The sequence below is a fragment of the Mustelus asterias genome, chromosome 5, assembly GCF_964213995.1.
Source record: "Mustelus asterias chromosome 5, sMusAst1.hap1.1, whole genome shotgun sequence".
Lineage (NCBI taxonomy): Eukaryota > Metazoa > Chordata > Chondrichthyes > Carcharhiniformes > Triakidae > Mustelus > Mustelus asterias.
In genome coordinates, this window is record NC_135805.1 from 132664111 (window position 1) to 132682200 (window position 18090).

At 45.5% G+C, this 18090-nt stretch overlaps 1 protein-coding gene across 1 annotated transcript in view; it reads left to right on the plus strand.

The window, feature by feature from the left end:
• Nucleotides 1-18090, plus strand: part of LOC144494162 (uncharacterized) — a 397513-nt gene that overhangs the window by 236730 nt on the left and 142693 nt on the right. The window contains exons 13-16 of the mRNA XM_078213764.1: nucleotides 5282-5335; nucleotides 7630-7674; nucleotides 15378-15431; nucleotides 16022-16066. Coding sequence (XP_078069890.1) covers nucleotides 5282-5335; nucleotides 7630-7674; nucleotides 15378-15431; nucleotides 16022-16066 — 198 coding nt within the window. The remainder of the gene's footprint in view (nucleotides 1-5281; nucleotides 5336-7629; nucleotides 7675-15377; nucleotides 15432-16021; nucleotides 16067-18090) is intronic.

Genomic DNA, 18090 nt, shown 5'->3' on the forward strand with positions numbered 1-18090 from the left:
GCACTTCAGGCAAGCTTTTTGAGCTTCACACTTTGTTTAACTTAACAAGCCCAAGAGTTTAGTGAGCACACATGAAGGATCCATAAACCAATATTTACACAAGAGAACTTCAAAGCCCAGCTATGTGTGTTTCCTCAAGCCCATAGGGCAAGAGTTCCACAGAAATTATATCTCCCTATGCTTGTGGAGTTAATGCCCCTCCAATATTCAACGTCTAAACTGATGTTCAAATCTCTCCATGATCTCCCCCTTGCCTGACCTCCTGTAGTTCTGATCAAATCCGTGTATTTCTCCAACTCCAGCCTCTTGTCCATCCCCACCATCGCCGCTTCCCAACTTCCCTTCCCAATCCTTCACAGCATCATTAGTGGCTGGAGATGATGGCCTAGTGGCATTATCGCTAGACTATTAACCTAGAAGCTCAGCTCATGTTCTGGGGACCCGAGTTTGAATCCCATCATGGCAGATGGTGGATTTTGAATTCAATAAGAAAAAATCTGTAATTAAGAATCTACTGATGACCATGAAACCATTGTTGATTGTCGGAAAAACCCATCTGGTTCACTTATGTCCTTTAGGGAAGGAAATCTGCCATCCTTACCTGGTCTGGCCTACATGTGACTCCAGAGCCACAGCAATGTGGTTGACTCTCAACTGCCCTCTAAACAAGGGCAAATAGGGATGGGCAATAAATGCTGGCCCAACACCCATGTCCCACAAATGAATTTTTAAAAGTTGCTTGGGCCCTGAGCTCTGGAATTCTTCGCCTCTTCTCATTTGAAACACTGCTATAAAGCCTCACCTCTTTTACCAAGCTTTTAGGTATGTTCCCTGACACGGTTCACTGTTGACTTCTGTCTGCTTCTGTGAAGCACTTAAAGGCACCATATAAATGCAAATTGTCATGCTGCAATTTCCCAATGCGATCGCAGACATCACAGAGGCCATCTCTTGGCAGACTGATGAATATATTAAATTCAACGCCATTGTGGATTCTCAGCTCCAGTGTCTGAGAGAGTTTTCAAAAGGATTTTGCACTCTGGCCATTGGCCAAAGATCTGTTCAAGCAGGATACTGGAATTATTTCTTAATTCAAAAGAATTTAATTTGAAATATTACACAACAATTTTTTTATCAGTTAAGAGTCATCATTCAAGGAAAATAATTGGTTGGGTTCTTTGTCTTGGAGGAAGAAGATTCTTCTGGATCTTTATTATTTTGTCTGGGTGTTGCCTTTGGTTCTCCTCAAAGCCCTCCGAGAATGGTGTCCTCTTTCATATCTGCTCCTTGATCATTCAATATCATAGAGGTTGGTTTATACTCCAAGGAGGCTTTTGCCAATTTTTAAGCCCTGCTTCCTTACCACTACAATTGTCAACACTGCTTCTTATCAGTCAATAAGAAGTCTCACAACACCAGGTTAAAGTCCAACAGGTTTATTTGGTAGCACAAGCTTTCGGAGTGTCACTCCTGCTTCAGGTGAGTGAGGAGTTCTGTTCACAAACAGGGCATATATAGACACTAACTCAATTTACAAGATAATGGTTGGAAGGCGAGTCTTTACAGGTAATCAAGTCTTAAAGGTAAGACAATGTGAGTGGAGAGAGGGTTAAGCACAAGTTAAAGAGGTGTATATTAGAACAAAGAACAAGAAAATTACAGCACAGGAACAGGCCCTTCGGCCCTCCAAGCCTGCACCAACCATTCTGCCCGACTGAACTAAAACCCCCTATCCTTCCGGGGACCATATCCCTCTATTCCCATCCTATTCATGTATTTGTCCAGACGCCCCTTAAAACTCACTATCGTATCTGCTTCCACTACCTCCCCCGGCAGTGAGTTCCAGGCACCCACCACCCTCTGTGTAAAGCATTTGCCCCTTGTGCATAGAACATAGAACATTACAGCGCAGTACAGGCCCTTCAGCCCTTGATGTTGCACCGACCAGTGAAACCAATCTAAAGCCCATCTAACCTACACTATTCCAATATCATCCATATGTTTATCCAATGACCATTTAAATGCTCTGAATGTTGGCGAGTCCACTACTGCTGCAGGCAGGACATTCCACGCCCTTACTACTCTCTGAGTGAAGAACCTACCTCTGACATCTGTCCTATATCTATCACCCCTCAATTTAAAGCTATGTCCCCTTGTGCTAGCTATCACCATCCGAGGAAAAAGGCTCTCACTGTCCACCCTATCTAATTCTCTGATCATCTTGTATGACTCTATTAAGTCACCTCTTAACCTTCTTCTCTCTAACGAAAACAACCTCAAGTCCCTCAGCCTTTCCTCATAAGACCTTCCCACGATACCAGGCAACATCCTGGTAAATCTCCTCTGCACCCTTTCCAGTGCTTCCACATCGTAAACCTATGCCCCTAACTGTCCAGCCAGGACAGTTAGTGAGATTTTGCAAGCCCAGGCAAGTCGTGGAGGTTACAGATAGTGTGACATGAACCCAAGATCCCGGTTGAGGCCGTCCGCATGTGTGTGGAACTCACACGTGTGCTAAATTGCCCCTTAGTGTCAGGGGGACTAGCAAGGATAAATACATTGGAGTTACGGGATACGGCCTGGGTGGATTGTGGTTGGTGCAGACTCGATGGGCCAAATGGCCTCCTTCTGCCCTGTAGACTTTGACCCCCTTTATTCCCACGTCATTCCATGTGACCACCCTGTCTACAGCATCTTTATAACAAGAGCTGTGGAAAGAGCCATATGCATTTATGTGGAAGATGAGCAGCAACCATGATTGAGGGGTCGTAAAGAAATCCAATAGGGAAGGCAAAAGAAATGTCTTTACCCAAGAGTGGTAAGAGTGTGGAGTTCGCTACCATGGCAATAGGATGGAAGGAGGCTTGAGTGAAGCATTAACACTGGCATGAATTGGTTGGGCCGAATGGCCTGTTTCTGTGCTGTATATCCTAAGTAAAGGAGGATAAGAAAGTTGCAGAGGGTGATAATGAGCAGCTAGCAAAAACTCAACAGCCGGGACAGAGAACAGCCTCATCTGAAGCCCCGGCCTTAACAGAGTAGGACTTTCCTCAAAGTCTGCCTTTATGTTTCATCTTTCCTTTAATTTGTTCTCGGGATTTGGGTAACAATAACAAAACTGGGGTTAATTGTTCTTCCATTATTGCCCTTAAAAAGGTAATGGTAAACTTTCTTCTTTTGAATGGTCAAGTGTCTCTCACCGTGCACTTTTGTCATGAATTCCAGATCAATGTAACCCCACCCCACACCCACAGGTTGTTGAAGGTGGGGGAAGAATCTGGAACCCCAAAATAATGGCAAGTTTTTTTTCTCTCTCTTAGAAAAGTGGACTAATAATATGGAGAATGTAAGTTCAAATCCCATCATAGACTTGAACTATGTTCTTGAGGGCGGCACGGTGGCACAGTGGTTAGCACTGCTGCTTCACAGCTCCAGGGACCTGGGTTCGATTCCCGGCTTGGGTCACTGTCTGTGTGGAGTTTGCACATTCTCCTCGTGTCTGCGTGGGTTTCCTCCGGGTGCTCCAGTTTCCTCCCACAGTCCAAAGATGTGCGGGTTAGGTTGATTGGCTATGCTAAAATTGCCCCTTAGTGTCCTGGGATGCGTAGATTAGAGGGATTAGCGGGTAAAATGTGTGGGGATATGGGGGTACGGCCTGGGTGGGATTGTGGTTGGTGCAGACTCGATGGGCCGAATGGCCTCTTTCTGTACTGTAGGGTTTCTATGATGATTTCTATGTAGCGACTCGATCTACTTTCTTCTCAAATTCAATTGGCGAGTCTCTCTTCAAAACTTAGAGCCTCATGTTCCATAACCATGGCCACTCTTCTCAGTACTCTTCACTCTTGTTGAAGATGGTACTTACAGTGTTCTGAATATGGTTTCATAGACCCTGGATTTGCGAATGGATCGTTTGAATCTCCCCACATGCTTTTAGTGAAAGATCAGCCGCATCTCAGCCCAAAGAGATCATAGCTTCTCGCCATTCCTCCAGGGTTCAGCTTTTCCCTTACCAAAGACAGGAAAATACAGGAAATACCCAGGGAATTTCAGGACAGGAATATTTATGCAACTTGTTCTCATGGAATCGTAGAACCTTAAAGCACAGAAAGTGACCGTTTGGCTAATTGTGCCAACTCTGGGGAAGAGCTAAGGTTCCACTAACTGCTCTTCCTCCATAGCTGTGCACCCCCTCCTCTCAAATACTTTCCCAATTAGTTACTGTACAGAACTTGAGTATTGCCTCCACTTATCAGACTTAACTGAATTTGAACAATAGCTTGACAGTTAACTGTTCCCTAGTGGGTTTAGATCGGTTAGCTAGACAGCTGGTTCATGATGCGGAGCGATGCCAACAGCGTGGGTTCAATTCCCATACCAGCCGAGGCTACTCATGAAGGCCCTGCCATCTGAGCCTTGCCCCTCGCCTGAGGGTGTGGCGATCCTCAGGTTAAATCACCATCAGTCAGCTCCCCCCCAAAGGGAAGAGCAGCCTATGGTCATCTGGGATTATGACGATGTTACCTAGTGTATTCTCCATGGTGATGCCTCTATCAGTCAGAATCCACTTGCCAACCAATCAGCACACTATTGACGGCACAGTGGCACAGCAGTGCTAACCACTGTGCCACATTTCCTCCGGGTGCTCCGGTTTCCTCCCACAGTCCAAAGATGTGTGGGTTAGGTTGATTGGTCATGCAAAATTGCCCTTTAGTGTCCTGAGATGTGTAGGTTAGAGGGATTAATGGGGTAAATGTGTGGGGTAGTGGGCATAAAGCTAGGTGGGATCGTTGTCGGTGCAGACTCGATTGGCCAAATGGCCTCTGCACTGTAGGGTTTCTATGATTCTATGATTCACGCAGTATAAATTGTTGTGCCCTTTGAAATTTGGTATTCTTGCATCTGTCCGGAGGAGTGCATTGCAAGAAACTTTGCCAGCTATCTCTTTTTTTTACAATAATACTTAGCTAATTCCCATCTGAAAGCAAATATTAAATCAGCTTCCACACTTCCGGCCAGAACAGAAATGAACATTAAAACATTCTCCTCATCTCTGCCCTGGTTCCTTTGCCAATTATCTTAAATCTATGACCTCTGGTTATTAACTCTGCTGGAAGGAATTTCTCCCTATTTACTCAACTAAACGCCTCCAATTCAACTCCACTAAACTTCGATATTCTTTCGTGCTGAAGATACTCTTCAATATTTGTTGGACTGTTTGATGAAGGTTTATGATGACAATATTAGTTTAAATAATCAGCCTCAATTTTTTATTCTTTAGGGTTTACCTGGTGAGACGGGTCTCAATGGGAAGACTGGGATTCCAGGGCCACTGGTTAGTATTTTCTTGTCAAAGTGTTTTTAATTAACTTTAATATTACATATTAAGCAAGTATGACAGAGGTATTGGGGCACAAAGAGCAATTCTTTGAACAAGGCAGGCTCATGCTCCAGCCAGTAGCCCTCACACAACTTCCAAGTATGGCAAAGGCCTGTGCATTGGGATCAACCAGAACCCAAGTCAGTTAATTTTATTGACAGGCCAGATTAGGTGCGGTTAATTGCAATTCAACGTTCTGTCAACACAGCTATTTTTGGCTTGACACCTATAGAGACAGAGCAGTCAGATGAATTTTTGCCCTGTCTGGTTAATAGAAGTCAGGACGCTGTAGCAAAACACTGAGGGAGAATTTAGCATGGCCAATACACCTAACCAGCATGTCTTTTGGACTGTGGGTGGAAACCAGAACACCCGGAGGAAACCCATGCAGATACGGGGATAACTCTGCCAGACATTGACCCAAGCCGGGAATCGAGCCCAGGACCCTGGAGCTAAGAAGCAGCAATGCTAACCACTGTGCCACTATGCCACCCATGGTATGGTCAATGACTTGTTCCAAATATAAATATGTCATGATAGCTTCAGGTGGTGATTCCAAGAGTTGAAAGTCAGGGCCACTTGGGAAAATTTTAGTGGGAGCTGCATGGCGCAACGCTGACATAATTGGGCATAACACTAGTTTTACAAACCGCCAGTTTTACTCAATTTTACAACCGTGGAGTGTAATATTTGCCAGAATGTAAAAGTGACGTTACACCGAATCCCATGGGATTCCCATCCAACAGCTGAAGTTAATCTGTCTGCGTTCCAGCACACAGTTTTTCTCATGGCTTTTGCAGAGTTGGCACAGTGGCTAGCACTGCTGCCTCAGAGCTCCAGGAACCTGGGTTCAATTCCAGCCTTGGGTGACTGTGTGGAGTTTGCATGTTCTCCTTTTGTCAGCGTGGGTTTCCTCCGGGTGCTCCGGTTTCCTCTCACAGTCCAAAAGATGTGCAGGTTAGCTGGTTTGGCCATGCTCAATTGACCGTTAGTGTCCCAAGATGTGTAGGGTAGATGAGATTAGCCATGCTAAATATGTGGGATTGCAGGTATAGAGCGGGAGAGAGGGTCTGGGTAAAATATTCCGTCGCAGAGTTGGGGCAGAATGGCCTCTTTTGCACTATGGAATTTCTATGATATTCTTTCTATTTTATGAAAGAGAAAATCACCTTGGATAGCTTTGCAAATCTGCACTGGAGAAATACAACCTAGCCCACGACATTAACACGTAATACAAAACTACTAGCAAACCAACAAGCTTTTGCTGTGCGCTGCCGCTTTGTCCCGGTGAGCGGGTGCTCAGAAAATTACTCCTATCCATCATGGGAAGCCATGCTACATTTATACAGGGTTTTGGTGAGACCACATCTGGAATACTGTGTGTAGTTTTGGTCCCCATATTTAAGGAAGGACATATTTGCAGTGAAGGCGGTAACAGTGGAGGTTCACTAGGTTGGTCCCTGGGATGAGGGGGCTGTCCATTTATGAGAGGCTGAGTGAATTTGGTTTATGTTTGCTGGAATTTAGATGGATGAGAGGTGATCTCAGTAAAATATTCATGATTCTGAAGAGGCTTAACCCCCTGGTCATCTGGGGAATCTAGGATTTGGGGGTACAGTCTCAGGATAAGGAGATGAGGAATAATGGTGAATCTTTGAAATTCTCCATCTCAGACGATTGTGGATGCTCCACTGTTGAGTACACTTAATGCTGAGATAAAAAAGTGTTTGGTCTCTCAATGGAATCAATGGCAATGGAGAATATGGGCAGGAAAGTGGAACTGAGGCTACAGATAAACCGTAATCGTGTTGAATGATGGAGCACGCTTTCGACGGGCTGTATGGTCTACTCCTAATCCTATTTCTTTTGCGGTTAAAAACCTCCCCAAAAAATGTGTAATGGGGAAGTGAGAGGGGAAGAGCGAGTTAGATATATCCCTTCACTCAAAATCATATCGTTGCTACCATATATTTTAATGCGCTGTGTGTGGTTGCTGTGGTCTATAGATAAATGTCCCACATGCCCATTCAGTCAGAAACATGATGGACAGCTAGATTGTTACCCTGACAAGGTTTGTCTGACCTCCCTTCAATGTGGGAGTGGAGACGCAGTGAAGGTGAGCTGGAGATTATCCTCTCATTGATTGCTGTTGAGTTGACAATCTGCCGTTTACACAACTCGCACGTGGAATGATTGATTTTGATGTAGCGTTCAATTTACACTAATTCCTTTCTGATCCCTTTGCGTAGGGTCCACCTGGAAAAGATGGTGTTCCTGGCAAACCTGGGTTAAAGGTAATTTTAACTTTAATCTCTCAATAGCCTTGTTGCCTTATGACTGTCAAGATTACGGAGGAATGCAATCCTTACTTTAAGCTGATTTTGCAAGGAACACAGACAACATGGTCTTGATGGCTTGGGATATTTATGCATCAAGTCTGGGATGAATGTCACATTTAGGCCTAAAATCCAGGCCTGCTGGTTCAGTAGAAATAGTACAGCTTTTTTTGTGGTAATCTGAAATCGTGCCAATAACTCATCACGCTGCTAACCCATAACTCCCCAAGTTCTCAGCTCATTCAAGATTTAAACATTTTCCTTTTGCTAATGGAATGAATTATTGCATGTTAGTGTATGTTGCTTTTACTCTGGAGTTTAGGGAGCCTATAGTTTTCCACTAATTCTATGGCAGCACCCTGACCGATCAGAGCCAACTTGGCAACCAATCCCTTTTCTCCTGCAGTGTATATTGTTAAGACTGTTTGAAATTTGGTATTCTTGCATTTGTCCTGATGAGAGCAGGATGAAAACCTAAGGCAACATCTCTCACAAAACATCTCTCAGAAGTTCAATAACATCTCTGCTGAATAAAGAGTCACACTATCAAAACTGATGGCACAGTGGTTAGCACTGCTGCCTCAGAGCGCCAGGGACCCAGGTTCGATTCCTGGCTTGGATCATTGTCTGTGCAGAGTCTGCACGTTCTCCCCGTGTCTGTGTGGTTTCTCCCGGGTGCTGTGGTTTCCTCCCACAGACCAAAGATGTGCTGGTTAGGTGCATTGGCCATGCTAAATTCTCCCTCAGTGTACCTGAACAGGCGCCGGAGTGTGGCAACTAGGGGATTTTCACAGTGACTTCATTGCAGAGTTAATGTAAGCCTAGTTGTGACATTAATAAATAAACTTGGCACTCACTAGAATAACTCACAAGAATTTTCCAATAGTAATGCAAATGGGGGAAGTGGGGAAAAAAACAACAATTTATACTGCATGAGAAGAGAATGTTAGTGCTGATTGGTTGGCCAGTAGAGTTGCCATGGAGAATGTAGCATGGAGCAGTTAACTGCCCAGCTTGGTTCAAATTGAAACCGTCATAGTTGCAAAATTCTTTTGAGCTATCCTGATAAGTGCAAGATGAAAAGCTTCAATAGTCCTTTCTTTTTTTCAGCAAAATTTATTAGTGTCACAAGTGTGCTTATATTAACACATGAGGTTACTGTGAAAGTCCCCTAGTCACCACACTTCAGCACCTGTTCGGGTACACTGAGGGAGAATTTAACGTGGCCAATGCATCTCAACAGCATGCCCAAATAATATAACTATTATTCAGTGTCAAGTCCCTACTGAATTAAGAAAAGGGATGTGTATCAGCAATTATTTACCAATGCTGTACTGCAGAAGGATAGTTCTCTTGAGCAAAGGAGCACAAATGTGAGATATGATGTAAGAATGTGGATAATATTACAAACTTTCTTTTAACTCTGCCTCTGGGGATCGAACACATTGCTGAAAAACCGTTTGACATGTACCAGCATATCTCTAATTAGCTTTCCCACTCTTCTCTCATAGATCCCTTGTACAGTAATTACACCACCTACGTTTCCTCAGAGGTTGTCAGGCTGCATGTATTATTCTGACCCCAGGCTTGTTTTTACTGAATCCCATTGAAGTAAGCTTGAATGAGGCAAATGCAGGCTAGGATGCAGGGAGGATGGTTCTGGATGAACACTGGTTTATGGAAAGCGCGAGGTGGGTGGCCAGCCTTGAGGGTTTCGAAAAAGACAGGCCTGGAACTAGCACAGTCATGCATGAGGCACCAGCCGAGTAACTATTGCTGTCATCTGCTGCTTGGTGTAGGAGGATGTGTTGCTGAGGCCAACATGAGGAGCAGCACTATCAATGGAAGCTACTGAATTAATATGGCATAGGCTTCTTGGAATTGACCACTGTGTCGTAATCTCTGTGATATGAGCAAAGGTTAGATGGATTGGCCATGCTAGGTTGCCCTTTAGTGTCCAAAGATGTGTAGGTTAGGTGGATTGGCCGTGCTCAATTGCCCTTTAGTGTCCAAGGATGTGTAGGTTAGCTGGATTAACCGTGGTAAATGCTCAGGGTTTACGGGAAAAGCCCGGGGGGTGGGTGAGGGGTGCAGATCTGGGTAAGATGCGCTTTCAGAGAGTCAGTGCAGGCTCGATGGGCCGAATGGCTTCCTTCTGCACCATAGTAGTTCTGTGGTCTTTCTGCAAGACATACACGAGAAGGTCATTGATTATAAGCAGCAACAAAGTAAAGTTTGAGCTTCCACAAAATCCTGGCCATGAATGAACCGTAAACACTTCCTCTCAATGAGTTAAAGTCAGTCATTCAGAAACCCAAAACTCAATGCACATAACCTAGGGAGTAAATATTTCCTTAGTCTTCACCAAGTCAAATGTGTCGGAATTAGCTTGAGGGAAAGGTGGAGAAGTGATTTGCATTAATATTGCACCATATATGCCCAAAACACTTTGCAGCCAATCAAGTAATTCTGGATGTATTCTCTGTTGTAATGCAGCCAGCTAATTTATGCACAAAATTCACTCCACCACTGATGCACAGTAGCAGCCGTGTGTACCATTTACAAGATGCACTGCAGCAACTCACCAAGTTTCCTCAGGCAGCACTTTCCAAACCCATAACCCCTAATATCTAGAAGACCAGAGCAGCAGATACCTGGGTACCCCCCACCTGCAAGTTCCCCTCCAAGCCACTCATCATCCTGACTTGGAAATATATCACCGTTCCTTCACTGTTGCTCAGTCAAAGCCCTGGAACTCTGTCCCAGCAGCACTGTGGGTGTACCTACATCTCAGGGATTGCAGCAGTTCAAGAAGGCAGCTCGCCATCACCTTCTCAAGGGCAACTAGGATTGAACAACAAATGCTAGCTTTGCCAGTGTGCTCACATCCCCTGAAAGAATGGCATTTATGAGGGTTAAATACCATCTGCCACTGCTCTGCCCATCTGACCAACCCATCTCTAACCTATTCCTGTAACCTATTACTTTCTTCTTCACTAATGTATTATATGTACATTATGTTGTATTATATTATATTTATATTATTATATTAGTGGTTGTGGGTTTGGACGGTGCTGCTTAAGGAACCAGGTGTGTTCCTGCAATGTATCTTGTAGATGGTACACATGGCTGCCACTGTTCGTCAGTGGTGGAGGGATTGAATGTTTGTGGAAGGGGTAGCAATTAAGCATGTTGCTTCGGACGGGATGGTGTCGAGATTCTTGAGTGTTGTTGGAGCTGCACTCATCCAGGCAAGTGTTCCATCACACTCCTGTCTTGTGCCTTGTGGACGGTGGACAGGCTTTGGGAGTCAGGAGATGAGTTACTCGCTACAGGATTCCTAGCCTCTGACCTGCTGTTGTAGCTGTTGTATTTATGTGGCCAGTCCAGTTCAGTTTCATGTCAATGGTAACCCCCAGGATGTTGTTAGTGGGGATTCACTGATGGTAATGCCATTGAATGTCAAGGGATGATGGTTAGGTCCTCTCTTGCTGGAGATGCTTATTGCCTGGCACTTGTGTAGCATGAATGTTACTTGCTAATTGTCAGCCAAAGCCTCGATATTGTCCAGTTCTTGTTGCATTTGAGCACGGGCTGTTTCAGTATCTGAGGAATCGTGAATGGTGCTGAATATTGTGTAATCATCAGCAATCATCTCCACTTCTGGCCTTATGATGGAAGGAAGGACATTGATGAAGCAGCTGAAGGTGGTTGGGCCTGGGACACTTCCCTGAGGGACTCCTGCAGTGATATCCTGGAGTTGAGATGTTTGACCTTCAACAACCATCTTTCTTTGTGTCAGGTTTGACTCCAACCAGCAGAGAGTTTACCCCATGATTCCCCATTGACTCCAGTTTTGCTACGACTCCTTGATGCCATCTTGGTCAAATGCAGCCTTGATATCAAGGACAGTCACTCTCACCTCATCTCTGACATCAGCACTTTTGTCCATGATTAAACCAAGGTTGTAGTGAGGTCAGGAGCTGAGTGACCCTGGCAGAACCCAAACTGAGCGTCAGTGAGCAGGTTATTGCTGAGTAAATGCTGCTTGATAGCACTGTTGCTGACCCCTTCCATCACGTCACTGATGATCAAGAGTAGACCGGTGGTGTGGTAATTGGCCAAATTGGATTTGTCCTGTTTCTTCTGTGCTGGACATACCTGGGCAATTTTTCAAGTTGCTGGGTAGATGCCAGTGTTGTAGCTTGGCGAGAGGCAAGTTCTGCAGCAAAATAGAATCTTCAGTTCTATTGCCGGAATGTTATCAAGGTCCATTGCCTTTGCAGTATCCAGTGCCTTCAGACATTTCTTGATATCCCATGGAGTGAATTGAATTGGTTGGAGACCAACATCTGTGATGCTGTGGACCACTGGAGGAGGCCGAGCTGGATTGTCCACTCGGCACTTATGGCTGAAGGTTGTTGCGAGTGCTTCAGCCTTACCTTTTGCACTGTTGGGCTCCTCCATCATTGAGGATGGGGATATTTGTGGAGCCTCCTCCTCCAGTGAGTTGTTTAATTGCCCACCATCATTCTCGACTGGATGTGGCAGGACTGCAGAGCTTAGATCTGATCCGATGGTTGTGGGATCGCTTAGCTCAGTCTATTACTTGTTGCTTATATTGTTTGGCAGGCAACTAGCTCTATGTTATAGCTTCACCAGGTTGACACCTCATTTTTAGGTATACCTGGTGTTGCTCCTAGCATGCCCTCCTGCACTCTTCATTTAACCAGGGTTGATCCCCTGCTTGATGGTAATGCTAAAGTGGTGGATAATCTTGGCCATGAGGATACAGATTGCTGTTGAGTACAATTTGCTGCCATTGATGGCCCACAGTGCTTCATGAATGCCTGGTCTTGAGCTGCTAGATCTGTTTGAAATTTATCCCATTTAGCACGGTGGTAGTGTCACACAACTCAGTGGAGGGTATCCTCAATGTGAAGACAGGACTCGTTCTCCCCAAGGACTGTGCGATGGTCACTCCTACCGGTACTGTTATGGACAGATACGTCTGCGGCAGGCAGTTGTTGAGTATGCTTTTCCCCCTTGGTTCTCTCACCACCTGCTGGAGTCGCAGTTTTGTAGCTATATCCTTTAGGGCCTGGCCAGATTGGTCTATGGTGCTACTACGAAGCCCACTCTTGGTGATGGACATTGAATTCCCCACCCTTGCTTCCTACAAGTGGTGTTCAACATGAAGGAGTGCTGATTCATCAGCTGAGGGGGGACAGTATATGGTAATCAGCTGGAGGTGTCCGTGCCCATGTTTGACCTGGTGCCATGAGTCAATGTTGAGGATTCCTAGATGTCTGAAGTAATCCTAAGATTGGTGACACCTTAACACAGCCTGTGAAGCAGTATTGTTCTGGTGGCAAGGCTGGGTAATTGAGAGATTGTGTGGAAGCAAAGACAGAGGAAAAATGAAAGGAAATTTGGACTGTGGGAGGAAACTGGAGCATCCGAAGGAAACCCACGCAGACACGGGGGGAACATGCAGACTCCACACCGACCGTCACCAAAGCCGGGAATCGAACCTAGATCTCTGGAGTTGTAAAGCAGCAGTGCTCACCACTGTAGCACTGTGCTGCCCAGATGTGCAGGTTAGGTAGATTGGCCATGCTAAATTTGCACTTACTGTCCCAAGATATATACGTTGATTAGTGGGGTAAATACGTGGGTTTACAGGGTAAGCCTGGGTAAGAGTCAGTACAGACTTGATGGGCTGAATGGCCTCCTCTGCATTGTAGGGATTCTATGCTTCTTTGCTCTATGCTAATTGTAGGTTTTCCAGGGAAGATAATTGAAAAGGGTTCTGAAGTTGTTAAGAATCAGTCCTAGCTTTTTGCAACAAGTTTTATTCATTTGAACAGCACAAATGCAGCAATTCCTTTAAATGTACAGAGATAAGTGGGAGCTCCTGTATTAGTGGGAGAAACAGTGGAGGAGCAGAAAGCGGTGTAATGGGCTACTTCTTCCTCTCAATAATATCCTGGGCCATTTACACCTTAACAATGGTGATCACCATTGATCTAGTTGTTACTTTGTTTATACATTTTGGCCCATTAGCGTATCCTTATCGAGCTGTCTGCGCAAAAGAGAGATAAGTGGTATATCAAGAAAGCAATGAGACATCGAATTTCAGCCGGACTTCTCTCAGTGACCACCAAATCCCCAGCAGATCCCCCTGAAAATGTTTGGCAATGGACCGTTTCTCTGAGGTTGCCACCAATCTCCTGCCAAAGTTAAAACAGGAGGTTGGGAGAACCATTGCAGCAATAGCTATCAAGAATTCTTTTGCTCTACTTGAAGGTGATTCCAGTAACTTAGATCGGTGATGGCTAGTGAGTGGGGCACAAGATTGAACTCGGACTTGTTCACTAACCATGACTCTATGAATAAGAATAAATACATTTAATATACTCTGAATATTGCATAATAGAGTCACACAGTACATCACACAGTACAGAAGATGCCCTTAGGCCCAAGTCTGCTCCGACAAAACTGCATTAAATCTACACTAATCCCACTTTCCAGCACTTCGCCCATAGTCTTGAATTTTTGGCCACCTCAAGTGCCCATCCATGTACTTTTTAAAGGTTGTGAGGTTTCCTGCCTCTATTACCCTCCCAGACTCCCATCATCCTATGGGTGAAAATGTTTTTTCCTCAGGCTAAACGTCCTGTCCCTCACTTATGCCCCCTCATTATTGATCCTTCAACTAAGGGGAACAGCTGCTTCCTATTCACCCTGTATAAACCCTTCATAATCCTATACAACTCAGTCTGGTTCCCCCTCTGCGCCTTTTCTGCTCGAAAGAAAATAACCTATCCAGCCTCTCTTCATAGCTCAAATGTTCCATCCCAGACATGTGATGTGACCCTCCTCTGCACCCTCTTCAGTGCGATCACATCCTTCCCATAGTGAGGTGGCCAGAACTGCACACAGTACACCAGCTGTGGCCTAACCAAAGTTTTGTGCAGTTCCAACATAACCTTCCTTCTCTCATAATCTATGCCACGACTGATAAAAGCAAGTGTCCCATATGCCTTCATAATAAGTCATAGAAAATGCTTAAGCATTTATATATTCATAGAACTGTCATCAACTTCAAACAATAAAAGCAAAAAAAAAATTTATGCTTAATTGGATGCAGAGGGAGCGCACAGCCCTCACAGTCAGTGTTTTGTGCAATCAGCGCACTTCACGTGTCCTCGCTTTACATGCATATCGCTTCAGTCATACGGGTAGGAAAATAATTGCGTGGACAGAAATCAGTGGAATGTGGCAATCCTGTGCGTGGGCAATGGTCAACAAGATGTCCTGTAGGCCGCACTCAGAACCCTGATGGGCCGTATGTGGCCCCCAGGCCTCAGGCTGCCCATCACTGACCTAGGCAATTACCCTCAGTAGCTGCCACATCCAGGGCAGGATTTTCCAGCCGCACTCACCACAAAATTGGAAAACCCACCCGAGGTCAACGGACCTTTGCATGGTCCAACCCCGCCTGCTATGATTCATGTGGCAGGTGGGACGGGAAAACTCCCCCCCCGCCCGAGTGTTTTTCTGCTAATGGTTGATTCCAGACTGCCTGGACAACAAGGGCCCATGAACTTCTGTAAGGTTTTCATGTTGTTCACCTGTCACTCTTGTTTCTTTCACAGGGCGATCCTGGAGATCCAGGAAAAGACGGGTTTCCGGGAAGACCCGGTGAAAAGGTAGAATGACCTGAAGGGCCAGATTACGTTGAGGTGTTTGGTAATGGCTTACTGTCTCCTCTGGTGCTGGCATTTCACCACTGAGATTACTGGCGGTGGCGGGAATTCTGCCGGGAGTCCTCCCGAGTATAAACAATGATCTTTGACCCAGAGAAATGGGCCACGGATGGGGGGTGGAGATGGCAACCTGGGTGGATGTCCCATCTGACTACTGTTCCAACCCAAATGGTAGGGGAGTCCAGAACTAAGGGTCATAGTTTGAGGATAAGGGGTAAAACTTTTAGAACTGAGGTGAGGAGAAATTTCTTCACCCAGAGGGTGGTGAATGTGTGGAATTCACTACCACAGGAAGTTTTATGAGGCCAAAATATTGTGCGATTGTGTGATATAGCTCTTGGGGCTAAAGGGATCAAGGGATATGGGAGGAAGGGGCATCAGGATATTGAATTCGATGATCAGCCATGATCAAGATGAATGGCGGATTAGGCTTCAAGGGCCGAATGGCCTACCAGTGACACCCATGTCCCAAGCATGAATTAAAAAAGAATTTTAAAAATACCCCGAGCTAAAAACCCTTGTTTCCTTTTCAGGGGGATCCAGGTGAAAAAGGGGAATCAGGGCCTCAAGGAGAGAAGGTGAGAGACAATTGTTTTCAGAGTTCAAGTGCGCAGCTCTTCTGGCGTAGTAATTCAGGGATTAAGGTAACCGGGTGGCACAGTGATTAGCACTGCTGCCTGACAGTGCCAGGGATCCGGGTTCAGTTCCTGGATTGGGTCACTGTCTGTGTCTTCAAGACACACAACAACGCAGAATCGCCGAGCAGAAACTGATAGCCAAATTCCGCACACATGAGGACAGCCTCAACTGGGATCTTGGGTTCATGTAACTCCCACGACTTGCCTTGGCTTGCAAAATCTCACTAACTGTCCTGGCTGGAGACAATTCACACCTCTTTATCCTGTACTTAACCCTCTCTCCACTCGCATTGTCTGTACCTGTAAAGACTTGATTACCTGTTAAGATTCTCATTCCAACCATTATCTTGTAATTGACTTTGTGTCTATATATGCCCTGTTTGTGAACCAAATTCTTCACTCAACTGATGAAGGGGCAGCGCTCTGAAAGCTCATGCTACCAAATATACCTGTTGGAGTTTAACCTGGTGTTGTGAGACTCCTTACTGTCGGTGTGGAGTTTGTACATTCTCCCCGTGTCTGCATGGGTTTCCTCCGGGTGCTCCGGTTTCTTCCCACAGTCCAAAAGTGTGCGGGTTAGGTGGATTGGCCATGCTAAATTGCCCCTTAGTGTCGGGGGACTAGCTAGGATAAATGCATAGGTTACAGGGAAAGGGCCTGGATGGGATTGTGGTCGGTGCAGATTCGATCGGAGGAATGGCCTTCTTCTGCACTGTTATGATTCAATGGTTCTATGACCCATATGTAGATTGTTGGAGCTTCAGTTCAGGGGGGAATATAAATTGTTTCTGAAAGCCGATTATAGATGGGCTATACGCAACCAATGACTGCACATCTCCTGAGGAAATATCCTGAAAAACCTGTCCCTCGTCAGAGCTCAGTTTGTAGCAGTCTGGCCTCGTTGTCAGATTGTTTGCGCTCCCAATCCACTCCAGAGACTTGTGCATGAAATTCCAGCTGATACTCGGAGAGATATTGAATTGAGGCCCCATCAATTCTCTCACAAGAATATGAAGAATCCCACGGCACAGTTTGGAAGAAGAGCAGGGGAAATCATCCAGTGCCCCGGCAAATGTTACCCCCGAGCCATGGCCGAAAGGAGTTATCTGGGTCATTATCATCACGTTGCTGCTTCTAATTTCACTCCCCTAACCCTTATTTATTTATTTAATTAGCGTCACAAGTAGGCTTACATTAACACTGCAATGAAGTTACTGTGAAAATCCCCTAGTCGCCACACTCCAGCACCTGTTTGGGTACACTTCGGGAGAATTTATCACGGCCAATGCACCTAATCAGCATGTCTTTCGGACTGTGGGAGGAAACTGGAGCATCCGGAGCAAACCCACACAGACACAGGGAGAACGTGCAAACTCCACGCAGGCAGTGACCCAAGCTGGGAATCAAACCCAGGTCCCTGGAGCTCTGAGGCAGCAGTGCTAACCACTGTGTCACCGTGAACCCGAAATAAATGCAAGTCATTCTGCTTCAGAGAGCAAGATGCTACCTTGGAAATTCTTTCCTCCTTTGACCGTGAGCTGTTCTCAGTTGCATTGCTAGGGGAATGATGCAAAGCTCCAACACTGCAGTCAGAGGGAAAAATTGATTCATTGAAAGAAAGACATGCTTTTATATAATACGTTACATCACAAAGAACCAATGAAATACAGTTTATTTATTAGTCACAAGTAGGCTTACATTAAAACTGCAGTAAAGTTGCTGTGAAAATCCCCCAGTCGCCACACCCCCGGTGCCTGTTCAGGCACACCAAGGGAGAATTTAGCATGGCCAATGCACCTAACCAGCATGTTTTTCGGACTGTGGGAGGAAACCGGAGCACCCGGAGGAAACCCATGCAGACACAGGGAGAATGTATAGACTCTGCAGAGAGATTGACCCAAGCCGGGAATTGAACCTGGGTCCCTGATGCTGAGAAGCAGCAGTGCTAACCACTGCGCCACTGT